At 51.8% G+C, this 18,388-nt stretch overlaps 4 protein-coding genes and 1 non-coding gene across 6 annotated transcripts; 4 read left to right on the forward strand and 1 right to left on the reverse strand.

Annotated features, from left to right (window-relative positions):
- Positions 1–3,602: 3,602 nt before the first annotated feature.
- Positions 3,603–5,653, forward strand: LOC136195484 (low-density lipoprotein receptor-related protein 4-like). The gene is made up of 5 exons (XM_065984809.1): positions 3,603–3,804; positions 3,851–3,982; positions 4,042–4,429; positions 4,487–4,652; positions 4,709–5,653. Exons 1-5 carry the CDS (start codon positions 3,603–3,605, stop codon positions 5,483–5,485), a joined length of 1,665 nt encoding a protein of 554 aa, XP_065840881.1. The 3' UTR covers positions 5,486–5,653.
- A 20-nt stretch (positions 5,654–5,673) lies between these two features.
- LOC136195669 (uncharacterized) lies at positions 5,674–11,796 on the forward strand. The gene is made up of 11 exons (XM_065985072.1): positions 5,674–6,236; positions 6,404–6,475; positions 6,528–6,682; positions 6,737–6,815; positions 6,885–7,063; positions 7,116–10,773; positions 10,822–11,121; positions 11,192–11,215; positions 11,272–11,307; positions 11,364–11,383; positions 11,448–11,796. The coding sequence occupies exons 1-11, from the start codon at positions 5,750–5,752 to the stop codon at positions 11,658–11,660; spliced, it is 5,223 nt and encodes a 1,740-aa protein (XP_065841144.1). The 5' UTR covers positions 5,674–5,749; the 3' UTR covers positions 11,661–11,796.
- LOC136195682 (dnaJ homolog subfamily C member 3-like) lies at positions 11,771–14,051 on the reverse strand. The gene is made up of 13 exons (XM_065985094.1): positions 13,945–14,051; positions 13,785–13,892; positions 13,587–13,711; positions 13,456–13,530; positions 13,260–13,403; positions 13,112–13,200; positions 12,965–13,057; positions 12,851–12,911; positions 12,735–12,793; positions 12,576–12,681; positions 12,382–12,502; positions 12,199–12,331; positions 11,771–12,135 (listed from the first exon to the last, which is right to left on the reverse strand). Exons 1-13 carry the CDS (start codon positions 13,988–13,990, stop codon positions 11,829–11,831), a joined length of 1,467 nt encoding a protein of 488 aa, XP_065841166.1. The 5' UTR covers positions 13,991–14,051; the 3' UTR covers positions 11,771–11,828.
- Positions 14,052–14,160: 109 nt separating this feature from the next.
- On the forward strand, positions 14,161–14,235 carry Trnai-aau (transfer RNA isoleucine (anticodon AAU)). The gene has a single exon. It is a non-coding gene; the product is annotated as a tRNA-Ile (tRNA).
- A 124-nt stretch (positions 14,236–14,359) lies between these two features.
- On the forward strand, positions 14,360–18,356 carry LOC136195356 (centrosomal protein of 295 kDa-like). 2 transcript variants are annotated; one of them, XM_065984673.1, is made up of 18 exons: positions 14,360–14,406; positions 14,456–14,500; positions 14,572–14,667; positions 14,720–14,830; positions 14,884–14,933; positions 14,991–15,024; positions 15,081–15,136; positions 15,189–15,270; positions 15,331–15,444; positions 15,497–15,553; positions 15,607–15,690; positions 15,756–15,839; positions 15,895–15,991; positions 16,041–16,223; positions 16,279–16,441; positions 16,487–17,926; positions 17,986–18,085; positions 18,145–18,356. In XM_065984673.1, the coding sequence occupies exons 1-18, from the start codon at positions 14,398–14,400 to the stop codon at positions 18,193–18,195; spliced, it is 2,856 nt and encodes a 951-aa protein (XP_065840745.1). In that variant the 5' UTR covers positions 14,360–14,397; the 3' UTR covers positions 18,196–18,356. The 2 variants fall into 2 exon arrangements, with proteins under 2 accessions (XP_065840745.1, XP_065840746.1); XM_065984674.1 differs by having other exon boundaries at positions 16,508–17,926.
- The last annotated feature ends 32 nt before the right edge of the window (positions 18,357–18,388 follow it).

The raw sequence follows: 18,388 nt of genomic DNA on the forward strand, positions 1-18,388 counted from the left end.
AAACTGACGGGGCGTTGCGTAACCCAAAAGGCATGACTTGAAATTCGTAAAGCCCTTGGTGTGTTACGAACGCGGTTTTTTCCTTCGCGAATTGCGCCATTTTGACTTGCCAATAACCCGAAGCCAGGTCAAGGGTTGTAAAATACTTCGCGTCTCCGAGCAGGTCGAGTAGGTCGTCGATCCGTGGGAGGGGGAATGTATCCGATTTTGTCACGTCGTTCAACTTCCGGTAGTCGACGCAGAATCGCAATCCACCGTCCTTCTTCCGGACGAGGACAATCGGACTCGCCCAAGGGCTTGCTGAAGGAGATATAACGCCGTGTTTCTGCATTTCCTTCAATTGCTGCACCACTTGCTGGCGAATAGCAAACGGGACGCGACGAGGGGGCTGTCGTTGGGGAGAAGCGGTTCCCGTATCAATCGTCATTTCGATCAAGTCCGTTTCCCCTCGTTCTCCCTCGTCTAGACTGAAGATATCGTGGTATGCCTCGATAACTTTTAGTACAGGTTGCATTTCTTCTCCTGCGCTTCCCCCTGGATCGAAGGTTTTGCGCAGCTTCGCTCGTCGCCCCGCGATCGCTTCTTGCGTCGTAACGTTGTCATCCGCGTCGAGGTCATCAACCACGGCTGGTTCGTGCGCCTTGACTGGTTGACTGCGTATTTCCTGCACGGCAACCGCGTCTTCTCCGTTCCCGTCCCCCGAAGGGGGCCCCAGACCGTCACCATCGCCCTTGGTCGGCGGAGCTGTACGTGGATTTTCTCCCTCGACCACGATTCCTTCCTCAGCGACGCCAACTTCGGTTCCAGCAGAGATCACGACGGTTTCGCTACCGGAATTCAGCAACAGGATCGGTACGCGCTTCTCGTCGTCCGGGGTGACCAGCGCATCCGCCATCGTCCAATTCAACGCGTCGCGCTTTTTCTCATCTGGGCCGACCATCACGGGACCGTCAAAAATACCGTCCATGTCCAGCTGTCCAACGGAAACCATTTCTTTCCCCGGAGCCAAACGCACTGCAGTGAGTAGCCGGACGACGGCTTGGTCCGTCTTCTTCGCCTTGGTCTCTCCCTGCTTCTCCTGGTCAGGATTCTCTTCAGCAGACCGCACGTTGGGAGCAGCTTCCGGAGCGACAGTTTCCGTTTCCTGACGTTGATCCTGTCCTCCCGCCTGTTTCTTCGCTGGTTTCCGCTCTTTACGCTTCTGCCACGTCCGTACGTCGGAGTGATAACGGACAATTCCCAGCTGACTGCACACACCTTCGGACAGCAGCAACTGGTCATGGGCGTCCACCTTAATGTACACCGGCGTGATCAGCGATTTTCCGTCGAATTCAATCTCCAAGTCCATTAGACCGTCCAATCTGAATTCCTGCTGTGCGTACGTTCGCGGCACCTTATCAGGCGCCCGACAATCCCGTCGGCGCAATTTTGCGGCGGCAGCCACGCGCTTAAACAGCTCTCCTCCAATGATGGTCAGGTCGGAACCGGTGTCGATAATTCCGTACGCAGGGACTCCTTGGATTTGTACCCGGGCGCACTGACTCGAGCTCCCTTTGTCAGCAACCCGAATAGTTCGGACTTCCGCGTCGGTTGGAAAGAGGGCATCCAGACGAGCCGTAGCCGACTCGGCCGTCACTTGTCGAGTTCCAGCTTTCTTTTTCGTCGAAGCCTGCGAAGCACTCCGGCCACTGCTTTCGCTCTCGCGACCACGGTTCGGACAATCTCTGCTGATATGTCCCTCGTCACCGCAGCCATAGCACTTGATAGGCTTTCGCGGCGCTTGTGGGCGGAACGAACCCTCCGACGACTGCTCCGACTGGACGGTAGCGTCGACTTCTCGTCGGTACTGCCTCCTCTTCCTTATCTCGACGAGTCGCTTTTCTTCGAATTTCGCGGCTTGACAAAGCTCCGAATACCGCTGGCACCCCGAGACTTGTGGAGCGCGAATTATTTCTTCTCGCAGGCCTTCACGCATCTGCATAAAAAGTAACGCCTCCCTAGTCTCAGGCTGCACTTCTTTTCTGTGAGCGATCCTGTATGCCCGTTCGACGTGACGAATGTAATCGCTCACTGTCTCCGTCTTCGCTTGCATGAGGTGCCGGAATTCCTGCACAGCTACGAAGGGATTGACCGGGTCGATCCGTTCTCGAAGCTTTGCCGTTCCCACTCCTATGTCGCTTCGCTCTTCTCTAGACATTAGCGTCCATTCCTGTAGCGCCTTCCCCTTGAGGTGCCCTTCGAGCTGCATTAGGTGCTCTTCTTCGTTCCACCCGTTCCACTTCGCGGCACGCTCAACTGTCGGCAGCCAGTCGTCCAGCAGGATTTCGGGATCCTCGGCCGAGAAGTATTCAATCGGCGGGGCTTTCCCTCTCTTCCTTGGCACCTCCTGCCCACGCAGGGCGGGTGACGCACACGCCGAACTCGTGCTGTCCACGGTCAACGGTTCTTCTTTTACCGTGACGCTCACGCTCTTCCTCCGCGGAGCGATCACTTTCTCCTTTCGGCGGGGCGACGCCGACGTTGGCGTAGGCGTTCGCACCATCAATGCTCCACCTTCTCCTCCCGTAGGCGGGCTCTCACATTTTTGCAGACGCTTCCTTAAGGCGTCCACCTCCGCTTCGTTGCGAAGGTTTTCTTCACACCTCCGCAACTGCAACTCATCACACCGGGCTTTCAACCGGGCGTTTTCTTTCTTCAGCCGGCCGAGTTCCTTCGCGCTCTTCGCTTCGGCGACCTTCATGGCGTCGCGAAGGCGCGTCCCGAGCCGCTTTATCTCCTTCCTCAGCGCGCGCACCTCTTCCCGAAGCGCGTCAACTTCTCCGGGGGTTTTCGGCAATACACGCGCCGTCAACGACGGACTCGCGCCGTCTTCCTCTCTCCTTCCCGCGACGTGATACAGGAAAGGGCCTTGACCATCCTGCAGGTACATATTCCCGCTCGGGTCGAGTCCTACTTCAACGGCTTGCGGATTTCGACCCAGCGCTTCCAAGCGCTCGCAGAGCCAATCCGACGTAACCGCCGTCTCTGGAGGAAGGCTCGGGGCCTCCAGAGACTCCTGTAGCATTGCCGCTGCCACTCGCCGATACTGTTCACGCAGACGCGACGAACGAATAGCGACCCACTCCGTCTTCGCGTGGGGCTTGGGTACTATTCCCTCTTCGTCGTCGTCCGACTCGGACAACAGGCTCAGCTCGCTTCTTTCAGCGGAATCGCGCCGATCGCGCTGATTCCTCTCTCCTTCATCTTCATTCAGATCGAGTCCGGAGAGGCTCGACGGACTCGATCTCGGCGGGACCTCCATTGTAATGGGTGCCGTATACCGTTGAAGGTTAAACGACACCTCTTCGTCACTTCCCATACTTTCCTTTATTGATAACACCTCACACTCACATCAATCACTACAGTCGCACACACACTAACTCCAAACATTCTCTTATATAGTCCCAGGTGGACAGACCAGTAGGCGTCTGTCCACCTACTCGCACGCCTACACTAGTCCTTACAACTCCACTTATCTACTTACTCCCTACGCGAGCTATTCTTAGCTACCCTATTGTGTGATGGCATGCGCTACGGCGCATGCCCGTACTCAGTTGTGCTCTATGCGAGGAGCCGAACGGGTCTCCTCGTTACACATTCATCCTTTCTCCGCAGTTTTCGATGGTGCTAACCTTATATGGTCCGATTGGACGAGGCGTTTCATTCTTTGGACACCGATCTCGAGTCCGTATCAAATCAAATTATTAAGGCAATTCAGTCTCACACCCTACGGCATCGCCTTGTATAATTCCAGAAACGTCGGAGGTACGGAAGTGTCGTGAGACACGCATGATGTAGATTTTGTCAATAGGAACGAATGGTTGTGCTGAAAACAACGGAGGGTGTTCCCAGTTGTGCCTGCCGGAACCAAGTGGGTCGCACGTGTGCGCTTGCTGTCGCGGAGTATTGCAGTCTGATAACAGAACATGTCTCATTGACCACAGTACAAAGCGTTTTATTTTTAATTTAGTGAGGCTGTATATATAATCTGTCTTCCTCTAGAAAAATCTTTTCCGTACTTCTTGGTGGCTGATTATAACAGCGCACGAGGTCTTGACGTCGAAACGCTAGCAGACGTTCATCCACCGCTACGCGGACTACAGCTGGCAGTAGCAATTGACTACGATCCCGTTCGAGAAACCATCTACTATACGGACACTTACACGGATGAAGTACACGCAACGTATCGTAATGGTACCACCGAAACTCTGGCCCACGGCTTTATACATCCTGCTGGGGTGGCTGTCGACTGGATTGGGTGCTACGTCTACTTCACGGACACGATTTTGAACGTAGTAGGCTTTGCAAAAATGAACACGTCTGAATTGGTGATACTCATCAGGGACAATATGACTAATCCAAGAGACATTGCTCTGGATTTGACAAGGGGGTATGGAATACTGGGAACAATAAATATCGTTTGCGTGTTTATTGCTTTTTTTCTTAGGAAAATGTATTGGACTGACTACTATAATTCAAGCGGAAGAATTGAACGGGCCGACATGGACGGCAGGAATCGCGAGGTGATTGTCAATGATTTAGAGCAACCTAGCGGTCTGGCACTCGATATTGAAAATGAAGTCATATATTGGGTAGACAAAAAGTCATTGAAAGTAAGTTGCATACTTTTTCTACGTTTGCTTAATTAACAAATATGTATTCTATATAGATAGAAAAAAGCAATTTCGACGGAACAAATCGTGCGATCGTGGCATCGTCGCTTTCCGATCCATTTCACTTAGTATTCCACAAGGGATCTCTGTACTGGACCGACTGGAATGAGAAGAACATCGTACGTATGCAAGTTAATGCCAGTGGAGTGCCAATTTCAAACCCTACAACGTATGCCACTCCTTCCCCTCCTCTCCGAATTCCCTCGGGAATCGCACTCTACGATCCGCCAAGCCGTTTGCAGATACGAGAAAATCTGACCGAGCGATATCCACCATATTGTGCAGATTCATGTGCAGAAGAGCCGAGAAAGGCCAATGCAAGCTGCAATGAAAGCGACTGTTGTTTTTGTCCGCCGTATTGCGTTCCTGTTACAAAAGATGGGAAATTGTCAAGAAACTGCTTTTGTACTAAAAACAACGCCCATCTTTGCCATCCAATGCCAACGGCTTCCATAGAAAGATGGGACGAGTCTTCTGGTATCATCACCTTGATGTGTAAAGTTGCTACTGGCGTAGACGTCAATATTCCGACACTATACACTCGGTGGCTTAAGGGACATTCTTCCATTGCATTTACTTGGTGGCTTGGAGGAACTACTACTGGAACTTGCCATTATCATAGGCTGGAGATTCCCATTGGTGAAAAAGGCAACGGAATTTATTCGTGCGGTGCCACCAACAGATTCGGAACGACAGTTTCGAATGAAATCACGATTGGCAGCGAGAATTTGGCGGAAGACGATAATGACAGTGACAATGACAGTATCGGTTGATTTCTTTGAAAGACCTTTGGGATGTCATTTGCCATGCGTGCGTACTGTGTGTTCGTTTTAGTAATCTTTCTGTCTTGAACTACTGTAGCTTTCTTCCTGTATGTGAGTGTCTTTGATTGTACGCATGAAGACTCGCCTTGTTGCGCCCAGTCCGGGCCTTCTTGTTTACGAAGTCGTCGCGTGATCTGTAATGGCACGCGTGATCCGTAGAGGACCAACGCCCGCGCCTCTCGCATTCAGAACGCCTCCTCGCCACGATCGCGTATGGCTCAGAAACGACTCAAAAAATACGCCGCCTCGGATTTCCCGGCGCACGACGCGGCGTCGGCGAACGACGTGACGGCGCTTCGCAAGCTCCTCGCAACCGATCTCCCGTCGCCGCCCATGCTCAACCGCGACGACGAAACGCCGCTGCACAGCGCCGCGAGAGACGGCGCGACGGACGCCGTCGATTGGCTCCTCAAGAACACGACGATCGACGTCCAATGTCGGACGAAAAACGGCGAAACGCCCGCGCACTTGGCGTCGAGCGGCGGCCACTTGAAAGCGCTCAAGCGCCTCGCGAATTTCGACGCTTCGCAGAGGCACGACGTCGCGACGCGACCCGACGCGCAGGGATTGAACGCACTCCATTTGGCGGTCGTGCGCGAACGCGCTCACGTCGTCGATTGGCTATTGAAGGAGTTCGCCGATAGCGCGTTCGCGCGAAACGAGAACGGCCAATTGCCCGTGCACTTCGCCGCCGCTTCGGGTGAGAAATTATTAATTTTTTTTTCGATAAGAAATCAGCGGGGCGGGGTCTCGTCGACGAAGTTTTTTTTGACGATAGGTCGCTCCGCCCCTCCTTCGATGTTTTGTCGTATATAGGGCGTTGTCCTGTCTAGCTCACGTGCGCCGTACGTTTGTGTCTCCCCTTAGGTAATCTCGACATACTGAAAATATTACTGAAACATTCCGGCCCCGACGCGGCTAATAGTCGTGACGAGAACGGTAAAACGTGGTGCATTGACATAGAATATTATTTAGCATTGTGCGTTTTCAGGTGCCACACCTGTGTACTTTGCTGCGCAGGAGGGTCGTCTTGAGTCCATTCAGCATCTGGTCAAACATGCCCACGCCGATCCCCTTGCAGCGGCGAGCGACGGTATGACGTCAGTGCACGCAGCCACTCAGGGCGGTCATCTGGACACAGTAAAAGTGAGGGACGATAGGTGATCACTATAATAAATACCCACAATCCTTTTTATCTAGTGGTTAATTAATAAATTGGGAAAAGATAAAATTCAGGAGGGAGTCGAAGACGGGGCGACGCCCGTTCACTTCGCCGCCGGTACCATTTATTTATTTATTTATTTATTTATTTATTTATCCGTCACAAGTAAATAATGTGATTTTGTAGCGACGGGTCACGTCAATCTCTTGGAATGGTTCCTAAACGTCAGCGACGACGCTTTGGGTCTCGTTCAACTTACGGATCAATTCGGCGGCACGCCGGCGCACGACGCCGCCGAGTACAGTCACGTGGAATGCCTCAAATTGCTCTTGCGACACGGAGCCGATCTCTTTGCCACAGACCAGGTAAAGTACCCTTAATTATTATATATTGATTGAAGTTTGGTGTTTGTTTTAGGAGGGCATGAGTCCCTATAGTCTCGCCATACAGAACCAAGATTCCGAAGTAGCGCAATTTGTAATGGAACACGCGGAAGAAGACCGAGGCGACGGACTTCCCTCCGATCGGCCATCGTCTAGCGTCCTACGCGTTCGATCTCCAAATCGCGGCAGTATGCGATTCAATTCGAAAACGACGTCGACGACGACGGAAGATCCGGATACGAAACGTTTATCCATTCCGCGTACACTCGAAACGGACGCTTTCGAGATCAACGAAGCGCAGCGCGAAGTCCAAATGATGCTCCAGAATGCGGAGGGGCCCCTCCAACCGGGCGTCGCCTTGGAAGCGGCCGCCGAGTTGACGACGCGACGTCTGAGTCTCGTTCGGGAGACGGACGACAGTAAGAAGTCGGATTCCGATTTGGACGTCGCCTTCGACGTCGAGAATCATTCGCCGCCGTCGGGCGAGGAAGGGATGCCGGATACGGGCGAGGGGCTATTGCGACTCGATTCGCGCGGAATGCTGCGACAGAAACGATCGGAAGGAGTCGAGCATTTCGTGGGGCCGCGCGGCGACGTGTACGCGTCGCCGGCGCGCTTGAGAAAGCGATCGAAACCGAAACCGAATCTCGTGAACGTGGACGGGATCGACGAGGAATACGGCGGAGCGGCGGAAGCGACGAAGAAGATGTCGGTTATGTCGGGACCGTTTGAAGAAGTCGAGTCGGGAGCGGGTGGAAAATGGTACGACGAGCACGCTTGGCATGACGAGGGTAGACCGCCCGTTGACGAAGTCCACTCACCCGCGGCGGGAGTGATTCGGTATACGCGTGTGGAGCAGCGTCCCAACCGCGGTCCGCCTCCTCCGCGTCCCATTCCATATTACGAGTATCAGCGTGGCGGCAGAAATCGACCGCCTCCGTCTCGTCGTCCCGCTCACGTCGTCTACGGAACGCCGCCGTCGTCGCGTCGAGTTTTCGTTGCACGACGTCGTGCGCCGCCGCCTCCGTCGACTCGTTTTCGTGGCCCGCCGCCGCCGCCGCTTCAGCGACACCAACCGCGAACCGTCGGTCCGTTCGATAACGAAGCGGATATCATACTAAAGCCGCGCATAGTCAAATCGCATTTTCTCGCTCACCCAAGAATTCATCCTCCTCATTCTCGCGTCGCCTACGAAACAAGAAAACATCAAGTAGCAGCGAGACAGACGAGCGACAATTCGCTGACGAGCGAATACTCGACGACAACGTCGCCCGGTTCAACTACGTATCGCCCGGCACCAGGTAAACGTCACGGCGGCGACGCTGTAATAGTCAAGAGACGAGCTCGAGGTGGAGGGGGAGTCGGAAGAGGCCATCGCGTTCGTCCCGTATCCGATTTTTATTACCAGTACGGTCATCAGAATGGATTCGCTGGGCAGCCGCCGCCGGCGGCGGCGGGAAGACGCGTTGCGCCGCGCGAGAATCTCTTCCCCGCGCGATCCATGCCCGTTATTGCTCATCAAGCGCCCGAGAGGCGAATCAAGCGCACTGGAAGTCACGACGATGGGACGATTCATCGTCGCGGCGGCGGCGGCGCGGACGAGAACGAAGTATCCGCGTTGGCGATCGGTTGCGCTTCGGCGGCGGTCGTCGTGTTGGCCGCCGTCGCGGGGACTCGCATGAAACGCAGCGGATTTTTGGGTAGTCTTTACGGGTCTCGACGACGCGACGCCGCTTCGTCGGGAATCGGATCGAAAATCGCTGCCGCGTACGAGACGGGATCGCCGCTGGGTGAAATTCCGAGCGAGTCGTCGATCGTGTTCGGGAGTCAGTCGACATCCGGCGGCGAAAAGAACCGAAAGGGAAAGAAAAAGGGATTGGGAAAGAAAACGAGTCGAAGCACGATAAATTCGAGCGAACTTCATCCCGTTCCCGAAGACGAATGGGAATACAATTACGAAACGGAGAGGGAGTCGACTGGCTGGGCTGCCGGCGAGGAGGGAGAAGGTCTCGGCGACGGCGACGAGATAGTTCGTTCGCCTACGGGACAATTATCGGGGAAGGATATCACGGAAGCCTATCGTACGGCAACGCGCGCGACGTCGTCGTTTAAGGCGCGCGCAAATGCGGCGCAGACGCGACTTTTGGCTCTCGACGACGACGACGACGACGTCGCTGCCGTAGACGATGCGGTCAATCTGAGCGCTTCGGAAGCGCGAGCTCGATTGGTTGGCGGCGGCGGCGGCCGATTGGCTAATAATTCGCATATTCGTACGAGAGCGCGACCCATCGGCGAGGAACCCGTACCGACGATCGTTCAATCGGCGAATCATCGATCTGCGACGGGCGGTTTTTCGGCGAAATTGTCGACGCTGCGCAACCGAGACGACGGCGGAATTACGTGGTGGTCGTCGGATGCCGTTCAACGACGTCAATTGGCCGAAACCGGCGGGCAGATTGCAGTTCAAGCGCAGGTTCATCGTCAGATGGAGACGGTAGAACGCAGAGAAAGAATCGGCACTGTCATAGATTTACACGCCGCCGGCGGCGGTGGAACCGCGTGGACCACCGATTCCTCCGTTACAGCAACAGCTCGAAGAACGACTGGCAGCGATAGTTTTTCCTCTCTTCCACCTCCTTCATCTCAACCCGCCGCTTTTCAGTACAGCACCGTCGAAGCGGCGGCGTCTTCGAGACAACGCAACGCCGAAGCGGAGGCGAGTCTGATCGTTTCTGGTGGCGACGGTCCCCCGATAGCGCCACCGTTGCAGCCCGACGCTCTTGCCGAGTCGATTGCGGCCGCGACGCGACTGCCGAGTCCGCCGGCTGCGAAAGTGCTCGAAGGCGTCGGCACGACGTTGGAAACGGTCACCGAAGAAGAGGAAGGCATGATGCACGTTCGCGGCGGCGAGTCTAGACGACGAAAGAAGACGGTCGGGGAAATGGAGGCCGGTTATTTGACGACGACGTCGTCGATTCTGCTTCGAGAAGAACTCGCGAAAAAAGAAGCGGAATTGCGACAAGTGCGCAGCATGCATCGACAACTGAGCTTAAAACGAGGCGAGACAATGGAATTCGACGACGACGACGACGACGACGACGACAGTCTCGTCGCCGTCGATGCCCGCGTCGCCGAGGGAACTCGTCGTCGTCAAAGCGAAGCCGAACTCGTGCGTCAGATTACGATGGGTCGAACGGACAGCGGCGCTTCGGCGAACTTGGAAGCGCTCGAGCGCGAATTGCAGGAATTGCGCGCTTTCGTTCCGGCGAGAGATGCGGAGGATTTTCTGACGCCCGTCGGATCCGATCCCAGCTCGCCAACGACGACGACGGCAACGACGACGAAAAACGTTCGCGCGTTCACTCTGTTGAAGGGCGCCGAAGAGCGGAATCGCTTAGCCGACGAAGGCCTAAGCGCTCTCTCGCATTTACCGCTTCACGCGCCGACGGCTTTGCACGCGACGGCCGTCAGTCCGACGATCGCTGAAATGACGGCTGCTGAAGCGAAATCTCACGATGCAACGGATTCGCCTGTGCTCGTGCGCGGCGTCTCTCAGCCGCTCGGTCAGCCGGACGTCGTCGACACGTCGTATCGCGTTGGAGCCATCGGGCCGTCCGTGCTGGCGGAAAAATTGAAAATAGCGAAGGCAACGGAGACTAGAAACGAGGCTTTGGCCGGCGAAGTCGTCAGCGGTCAGTTCAAAATCGAATCTTATAATTTTATACGTTTATTTTTCGTAGGAAATCGTCGGCCAAAGACGCCCGTGTCACCCTTGGTGGCAAGATCGGAGGAGGGAAGTGTCGGCACGAAATTGACTGTCCCCGGCGGCGACGACGATGACGACGCGTTGGCGCAGCCGGCTCAATTTACTCCGGTCGTGGCGCGAAAGAGCGCGGAGATCGTGAAAATTCCAAGTCCCCTTCCCGCCGAATCGGACGAGGAGGAGGAGGAGGACGTTTACTCGGCGCCGCTTTTCTCGTCGTTGGCCGTTTCGACGAAAGAAGCGTTCCTCGTGAAGGAGACGACGCCCGCTCCCAATGGTACTCAATTGTAGTTGACAATTTTTTGTATGAAAGTATAGGCTTGGTGGTTTTCTCTTTTTAACGATAGAAGACACGCTTGTTTTGCATGACGGTAAGGCACTAGAGGAAAGAAGTAAACTTCACTGAAGAGCTTTCTTGACTGGACAGGTGACGGCGATTCTCCCGTCAACGAGAAGAAAGGAGGTATAGTCACGAAAACATTGGCAAATCTTTATTTAATGTCTTTACCTTCTCTCCAGATACCAGCAGAATACGAACGGTAAATTCAATAAATACATAAATAATTATTTCACTGTAGCACCTACGTCACAAATTCTACGTAGCCGCACATCGTTCGCCAAGACTCAAGTACCCTGTGGCAGGCGGCGGTGAAAAAGACGCAGCGTTTGCAGATGAGCAAAGGAGCCGATACGGAACTTGAACGGAAGCTGAACCGACGTCATAATCTCGCGGCAGTGACGGAGGCTCTACTGACCCCGTTACTGAAAAGAAAAGCGTCGCCGATCGAGCAGGAGGGCGACGGAATTAAAATTTAACCAGCCCGCTGTAGTATCTTTCTCAATCGCTGAGATTCCCTTATGCGCTTAGCTGCAAAATCATGAATTGGTACCCAAGCTGATCGAAGGACGACGCCGCCGCGAAATCATAATATTAACAGGTATTTTAACTTCTCTCTCTCTCTACTAACTGCGTCCAAAACGAAACTAGCCGAAATGAAATTTGAACTGAAATGGTCCGCCGTTGCCGCCGCCTCCGCCGCCGCCGCCGAAAGGAAAGCCGCCTTGATGGAAATTCCAGCCGCCTCCGCCTTGCTGTCCTTCCGGATCGAGCGGATCCTCGCCGTTGTCGAACTTCTGTCTTTTCTCGTCGTCCGAGAGGACTTCTTTGGCCGCCGCCACTTCGATGAATTTCTTCTCGGCCATTTTCTTGTCTTCGCCTTTGTAGCGATCGGGATGCCATTTGACGGCGAGTTTGCGATACGCTTTCAGTATTTGATTTTTCGTCGCAGTCCTGCAAGCAAGCAAGCAAAAGAGACAAATGGCCGGGTGGGTGAAGAAATAGAAAGAACCTCACCTTTTAACTCCAAGGATTTTATAATAGTCTCGTTTCTGAGACTGCTTCAGCAGCTTCTGCGCTCGATTGAATCCCTCTTCGACCTTCTGCGGATGTCCTTCGACTTGTTTCGCTTTCTGGTAGTCGCCAATGGCTACGCGGAACTGTTAGTGCGCACTCAAACAACGGGAGCCGATCGCTTACCTTCGTCGTACTGCTCTCGAGTTATATATATTTCCGCTCTGTCGCATAGAGCGTCGATGTTGAATTCGTCTTCCTCGATTGCTTCCGTGCACGCCGTAAAAGCTTCTTCGAGTTGACCAAGCTGAAAATATTGTCAATTAATTAAATAGGTAACCTCCCAAGTTATATGTATATGTATATAAATTGATGGCTACTTTGTAGAGAGCGTTGCATATTTGCGTTTTTGAACGAACGACGTAGTGGTGAAGAGTTGGTTCGGTTTTCAGGGCGGCTCGATACTTGTCCAAAGCGTCATCGAATCTTTGTGCATACGGTGAGAGGGGTTGAAAATCATGTGGGTAGACTACTTGTACCTTCCTTCTTCCATTGCTCTATCGCCATCCTTGAATTGTTTGTCTAATTTCTTCAAAGTCTGTTGGGGAGGGACTTATCTAAATCTAAAACACGTGACTAAGATATTCCCCTTTACCTTGTAGTGAGGATAGCAGAGCTTGTGATCGGGATCAAGTTTCAAACACTCCCTCACTTCCCTATCAATTAAAAATTGATTATAATTAAAAAGGGTCAATTCTTTTAAATTAACCTTAGAGCCTCATCCAATTCTCCCATCTGATAGTGCAAAGTGCTGAGCTTATAGTGAGCCTCAGTGGGATCGTTCACCAGCTTTGTTATTGATCTAAATAAGACTCGTTCCCTATTGGTTATCCTTCGCTCTGTATTCCTGCTCTACCTCATGTCACCCATTGCTTTTATGTAATCCCCCATAGCCAAGTAGCACTCCGATCTCATTATCCTTAGTTTAGGATCCCAAGGACACAACTGGGTACATGTATATATAAATCATGCGCTCTCCTATCTAGATTCTAGAGATATAAAACCTCAATAGGTCTTGAAAGCCATTGAATTGCATTCTCCGCATCTCCGCCGTCCTTCAATTGTTCCGCTGTTTTGATGGCTTCCTCGATCGCTCCTATGCTGTCTAAATTCGCCTTCAATTCTTCATTTTCCGGATTGATTTTCAGCTAACTATCCACGTGAGACATCTTATATTTAATCTCCTCTCGAACGACTCACAACGCTTTCATAGTCCAGCCTAGCTTCGGCCAACTTGCCCTGTTTCATTAGCACGTTAGCCCGCTGCGATCGAGCCTAAACAAAGAATTAATTAATTAATCAATTAAAATTATTTAGAAAACTATTCTCACTTGAATGAAGTCCGGCTTCAATTCTATGACTTTGGCCAAATCGGGCAGAGCCGATTTCGATCGTCCAATCGCCAGATAGACAGTGGCGCGTCGGAAATACGTCATATAGTTGTTCGGGTCTCCGTCTGCGTGGGAGGGGTCGAAGTCGTGACGTGGCACTCAACTATCGTTTAGGCGAACTTTTCGACTCTTACTGACCTACTGCCGCGTGGTAGTGCGATAAGGCGTCCTGGTATTGTCCTTGGCTGAGAAGTTTCTTGCCCATTTCTAAGTGATTCTCTATTTCTGGGGACATCGTCGATGCGCCTGGGAGAAGGGAGCATTACGCGTGTCGATATGGTGCGTTTCGACGTACTACCTATGATGATTGTCGTTAGATACAGAGACGAAGAGAATAGATGCATTTTCGGTGGGCTTCCGTTCGTCGTTGATTGCAATTAGCCGAGGATGTGTCCACGTGGAGCCTAATCAATAGACGAGAACAGTATGTGGTATATTTTTAGTTTAGACGATTTTAAATTTTTGTTCCTAAATTTTCGAACATTACCCCTGATACGATAGCGTTCCGTAACGAGGTCCTATAGCTCAGTTGGTTAGCAGCGTGGTGCTAATAACGCCAAGGTCGCAGGTTCGAGCCCTGCTGGGACCACTTTTTTCTGCGTTTTCTTTTTTCAAATGAAAAATTTTTTTTGTAAGTGCTTCTTGGTGCTGACTTTTTTATGCCAGAGAACTTTCATATGGATGGGATATGTCTATGTACCTTCAGAGCATGCGCGAAACCCCATCTTCAAACGAGCGCACAAAAGCGGCGATGAACAAGGTTTTCGCGCGTCTCCAACGTTGCTAAATGGTTCGACGATGTTCTGCAGGGAAAGGAACTTCCTGAAAAGCTGCGCCAAGCAAGATTACGAGAGGTGCAGTCTCGCTCGCAGCGAGAAATCGCGCCCACTCGCCCCGCGCGCGATTCGATTCGCTTCCTACGCAGGTGCGCCGACAGGAGAAACGCTTCGCATCGAAAGTCCGCGACGAATTTCAAGAGCGCTTGGAAAGAGAACGAAACCTGGTCGCATCTCATCTCAAAGTGAAAACAGAGAGAGTTTTATATCATATCTGGTGAGCAACGTCTTGTTTAGGCTCTCTGGCTAGAAGATCGCGAATCGGAGAGACAAGAACTGGAAGCAAAGCACAGGAAAATGCTGAAGAAAGTGGGACAGTCACATCAGTTGGCTACACACGCTCATCTCGTAAAGGAAGCGAGATAAATTCCAAGATTATATGCTATACATATGTTGAATAGAGGGACGTTGAACGCTGTCAGAGACAGAGAGCTGTAGAAGCCAGAGAAAAGTATTAGAATGTATCATTTTTTTTCTGGCCGATGACTGGGGTTGGATTTTCTATTAGAGCGATTCAGAGGCACAGGAGAGCTTTGTCTGAAGTGTGTTAATTAATGAATTTATTAGATATACTCGTTTCAATTTTGCGTCTATATAGGTGATGCAGCAGAGGAAAGAGGAGAATGAGAAGGAAAAACACAGGACTCAACTAAGGTTTGTTATTCTATAAGTAGTTTTATTTTCAATTTACAATATTCAATTCTAGACATGCTGTTATTGGAATTGAGAAGGAAAGAGCCGCCACTGTAGCAGCAAAGCCATTGCCACCTTCACAAGAAATCATCTTAGTACGGTGTAGTTAAGTAGCGCCTGTTTTTTCTTCTGACGTCAATTCTCGTGCTTTCTAGAATTTAGCTATTGACAAAGGACATCGTGTACGTTTGACAAATGTAGAGGGATACACGTCGACTCATTGCCATCTTCCGGCTGGCGCAGTCTGCAAGGAAATTCCCCAGACGCAGGCGAGAGCATTCAGCACAAATCGCGCCCTTCCGATCTCATATTAACGCGCAGATCGACGCTCGCAAAGCGGCTCAAAAACTTGAAGAACATATGGAACGGAAAAGAGAAGTAAATTATTAAATAGTAGCTTTTCGAGGGGGGAGATAGATAGTCCTTTTGAGGTGGCTGCTAGAGAACAGTTAGAGAGAAATGAAAAAGCGTGGCTGCGTCATAAGCAGGCGTGGAAAGAAGTCAAAGTGAAGCAGGTACACCTCACTCGTTTTAGAGGCAGCAACGGTTTTTTTTTTCAAGTGCAACTTTGTGTAATAAGGACTATGCTGCCTTGATCACCGAGTTGGATGACCTGGAGAAGGCCGATCGTCTGCAGAGAAAAAAGGCAATCGAAAGACCACTGGTAAATAAATGCTACATAAGAAAAGCCACTCTCTTTAATTAAGAATCGTACATAGAAACGCCTGCCACAACAGAAGACATTATCCAAACCGAAAGAAGACCCAAAAGAAAAGGAACTAGAGGCAGTCATAGAAAGAATGCTATTTGATTCGGGTAAGGAGGGGAGAAGGAGAGCTGTGGTCGCGGCTTTATCTTTCATCAGGAAGCGACGACGCTCTTACTGCCGAATCGTCTCGAAACGAGTCGTCAGCGACGGATTCGGAGGCAGCCGAGCGACGAAGCGTGCACATACCGCGAGAAATGCCCGCTTCGTCGTCGTCGTCGTCTTCATTGGGCGTCGATTCCAGTCGTCGAGGCGACGGCGAGACCGCGCTAGAGGAGCCAGGTGATTGACGTTAGGCGTCGTCTTTGATTTGAGAGAAGCTTTTTGTGTTCTATAGATCCGTTGCAGTCTCTGCTGGAGAGAGTTCGAGCGCAGCGCGCTGCTATCGCCGAGGACGTCGCCGTCGAGCCGCCTAGTGTCGTCGCTGCGCCCGAAGAGGCGGCGACGGAGTCGGTAGATGAAGGGGACGAAGAGAAAGAGGAATCGCTTGATGGAGAAAGGTGAGAACTTAGACAAATGATCTCGGTGAATAATTGAACTAGTAGGCCTTACATCGAATTGGTTAGAAATCTCGACGAAAAGGAAGAGTCTTCTCCGCCCGTGTCTCAACCTCCGTCGCCGCCGCCTGATGTCCAAATGCGAATGCAATCGCAGTCTCCCTCGATCGAGCCGGTGCTCGAAACAGCGGCAACGGATCGCGCCTCTGTTTCTTCATCGAGGAGCCAGCACGAACTTCTCATTCGACTCCAGGAGCGTCTTGCTTCGCAACGTCGACGCTACGACGCGCAGAAAGAATCGATGTCGAGAGACTATACGAGATTCTCCTTTTTGAACTCGCATCCGACAGCCGCCGCTTCAAAAGAAGAGCCGCCGCCCATTCAGCCGTCCGTAGAAGAGGAGTCTACGCGATCGAGCGAAATTCAAAGTCCTGCATCTTTTCATTCAGCCACAGGTGAAGACTTTCGTCGCAGTCCTATACTACGTTTAAGTGAAAAGGAAACTTCTGATTTCTCGCCCGAGAGAACCGGACTGGCTGACGACGACAGCGGTGATACGTCGTCAAGCCTCTCGTCGAGTTTGTCCGATTTGAGCAGCTCGATTCCCGACGACGACGACGACGACGAAAAATCCGTCACCGATCCGTTAGAATCGCGCGTGGCCGTTGCCTATACGCATTCGATAGCGGAAAGCTCTCTAACCGTCGAGTGTCATCCTCCGAGGGACCCGCAGGAAACGGATTTCCCTGGGAACGAGCCGTCACTTCAACCGCGACTACCTCCCTCGTTTCTTATTCCAACGCTGGCGTCCCAGAGCCGTGTCGACGACGAAGACATAGATCTATCAATAGCAACGACTTCAGTGGAAGATTCTGCATCTATTGACGCTGCTACGAAGGATCCGTCGCATTTATACGAAATCACGGCGACCGATGACGTCGATTTTCGATTTTCTCGCTCGCCGGAGGGAAGCAGCATGGCTAGCAGCAGTTTGATTGATCTCAGCGTCGCCCTGCGCGATGACGATGACGAAGAAAATATATCTAATTTCGACGTCGAAGACGGTGCTTCGTTTTCCGAGTCGCTTCTATCGAATCCCTCGCAGATTTCCGTTCCGTGGCACGTCGTGCTTAAATCGGCGGAGAAAGCGAATAGTAGTAATAGAAAGGAAACAACGCCCGTGCTCTCGTTTGAAGAGCCAATACCTTCGGTGGGAATTGAGGAGGGAAATGAATTGTCCCTTCAAGAGGCATTTGCTCGAAAGAAGCAACGGTTCGTTGAAGCGTCGCAAGCTAGAAAGGCTCAAGTAGCCGAAAGGGCACAGGAGAGGCGAGAGAAACTGGAAGAAGAGAAGCGGAAAATCGAAGCGGAGAAACGACGGAAAGAAGACGCGATTCCGTCGTTGTCGTCGTCGCCCATAGTCAAAGTCTCCACCGATTCGCCTCATCGAAAAATCACGAAGAGAGAAATGATGGAAAGAAACAGAAGGCAATATTTATAACGTAAAAGAGGATTTCCAAAATTTCACTTTTTTCTCTCTCGCGCAGATTCTACGATCGTCTCCCGGAGGTAAAACAGAAAAGAAGCGAAGACAGACGAAAAGCGAGTTACGCCGAGAACAGGAAAAAAGCGAAAGAATTCAACAAGGTAAACAAGAGCGCTCTCAAAAAAAAGAAGATAATTTCAATTTTTTTTATTAATTTCAGAAACTCCAAGATCAGGCGAAACAAAAACACAGAATCGTTTGCGCGAACTGAACAAAGCTCATTCAGCAACTAGACACTATTTCTGCTACTACTCTTGCTGTGTATATAAAAAAAGGGACAATGGCATAGTATCTTCGTCGTCTCTTCCCACGTAAGCTCACTGAGCCCACCCCGCGACGAAATTCATTCATTTCTAGCGATCCGACGACCCCTGGAAGAAGAGAAATAACCGTTTTCGGTAGCA

The sequence above is a fragment of the Oscarella lobularis genome, chromosome 14 (genome assembly GCF_947507565.1).
Source record: "Oscarella lobularis chromosome 14, ooOscLobu1.1, whole genome shotgun sequence".
Lineage (NCBI taxonomy): Eukaryota > Metazoa > Porifera > Homoscleromorpha > Homosclerophorida > Oscarellidae > Oscarella > Oscarella lobularis.

Coding starts and splice junctions, on each gene's coding strand:
- LOC136195484 (XM_065984809.1), top strand. CDS start 3,603: ATGCGAGGAGCCGAACGGGTCTCCTCGTTACACATTCATCCTTTCTCC. Junction 4,430..4,486: donor GCTCTGGATTTGACAAGGGG/GTATGGAATACT, acceptor TTTTTTTCTTAG/GAAAATGTATTGGACTGACT. Junction 4,653..4,708: donor TAGACAAAAAGTCATTGAAA/GTAAGTTGCATA, acceptor TATTCTATATAG/ATAGAAAAAAGCAATTTCGA.
- LOC136195669 (XM_065985072.1), top strand. CDS start 5,750: ATGGCTCAGAAACGACTCAAAAAATACGCCGCCTCGGATTTCCCGGCG. Junction 6,476..6,527: donor TAATAGTCGTGACGAGAACG/GTAAAACGTGGT, acceptor GTGCGTTTTCAG/GTGCCACACCTGTGTACTTT. Junction 11,384..11,447: donor ATACCAGCAGAATACGAACG/GTAAATTCAATA, acceptor AATTCTACGTAG/CCGCACATCGTTCGCCAAGA.
- LOC136195682 (XM_065985094.1), bottom strand. CDS start 13,990: ATGCATCTATTCTCTTCGTCTCTGTATCTAACGACAATCATCATAG. Junction 13,058..13,111: donor AAAGCAATGGGTGACATGAG/GTAGAGCAGGAA, acceptor AGTCTTATTTAG/ATCAATAACAAAGCTGGTGA. Junction 12,912..12,964: donor GAATTGGATGAGGCTCTAAG/GTTAATTTAAAA, acceptor TTTAATTGATAG/GGAAGTGAGGGAGTGTTTGA.
- LOC136195356 (XM_065984673.1), top strand. Junction 14,668..14,719: donor TGGTCGCATCTCATCTCAAA/GTGAAAACAGAG, acceptor CGTCTTGTTTAG/GCTCTCTGGCTAGAAGATCG. Junction 17,927..17,985: donor ATGATGGAAAGAAACAGAAG/GCAATATTTATA, acceptor TCTCTCGCGCAG/ATTCTACGATCGTCTCCCGG.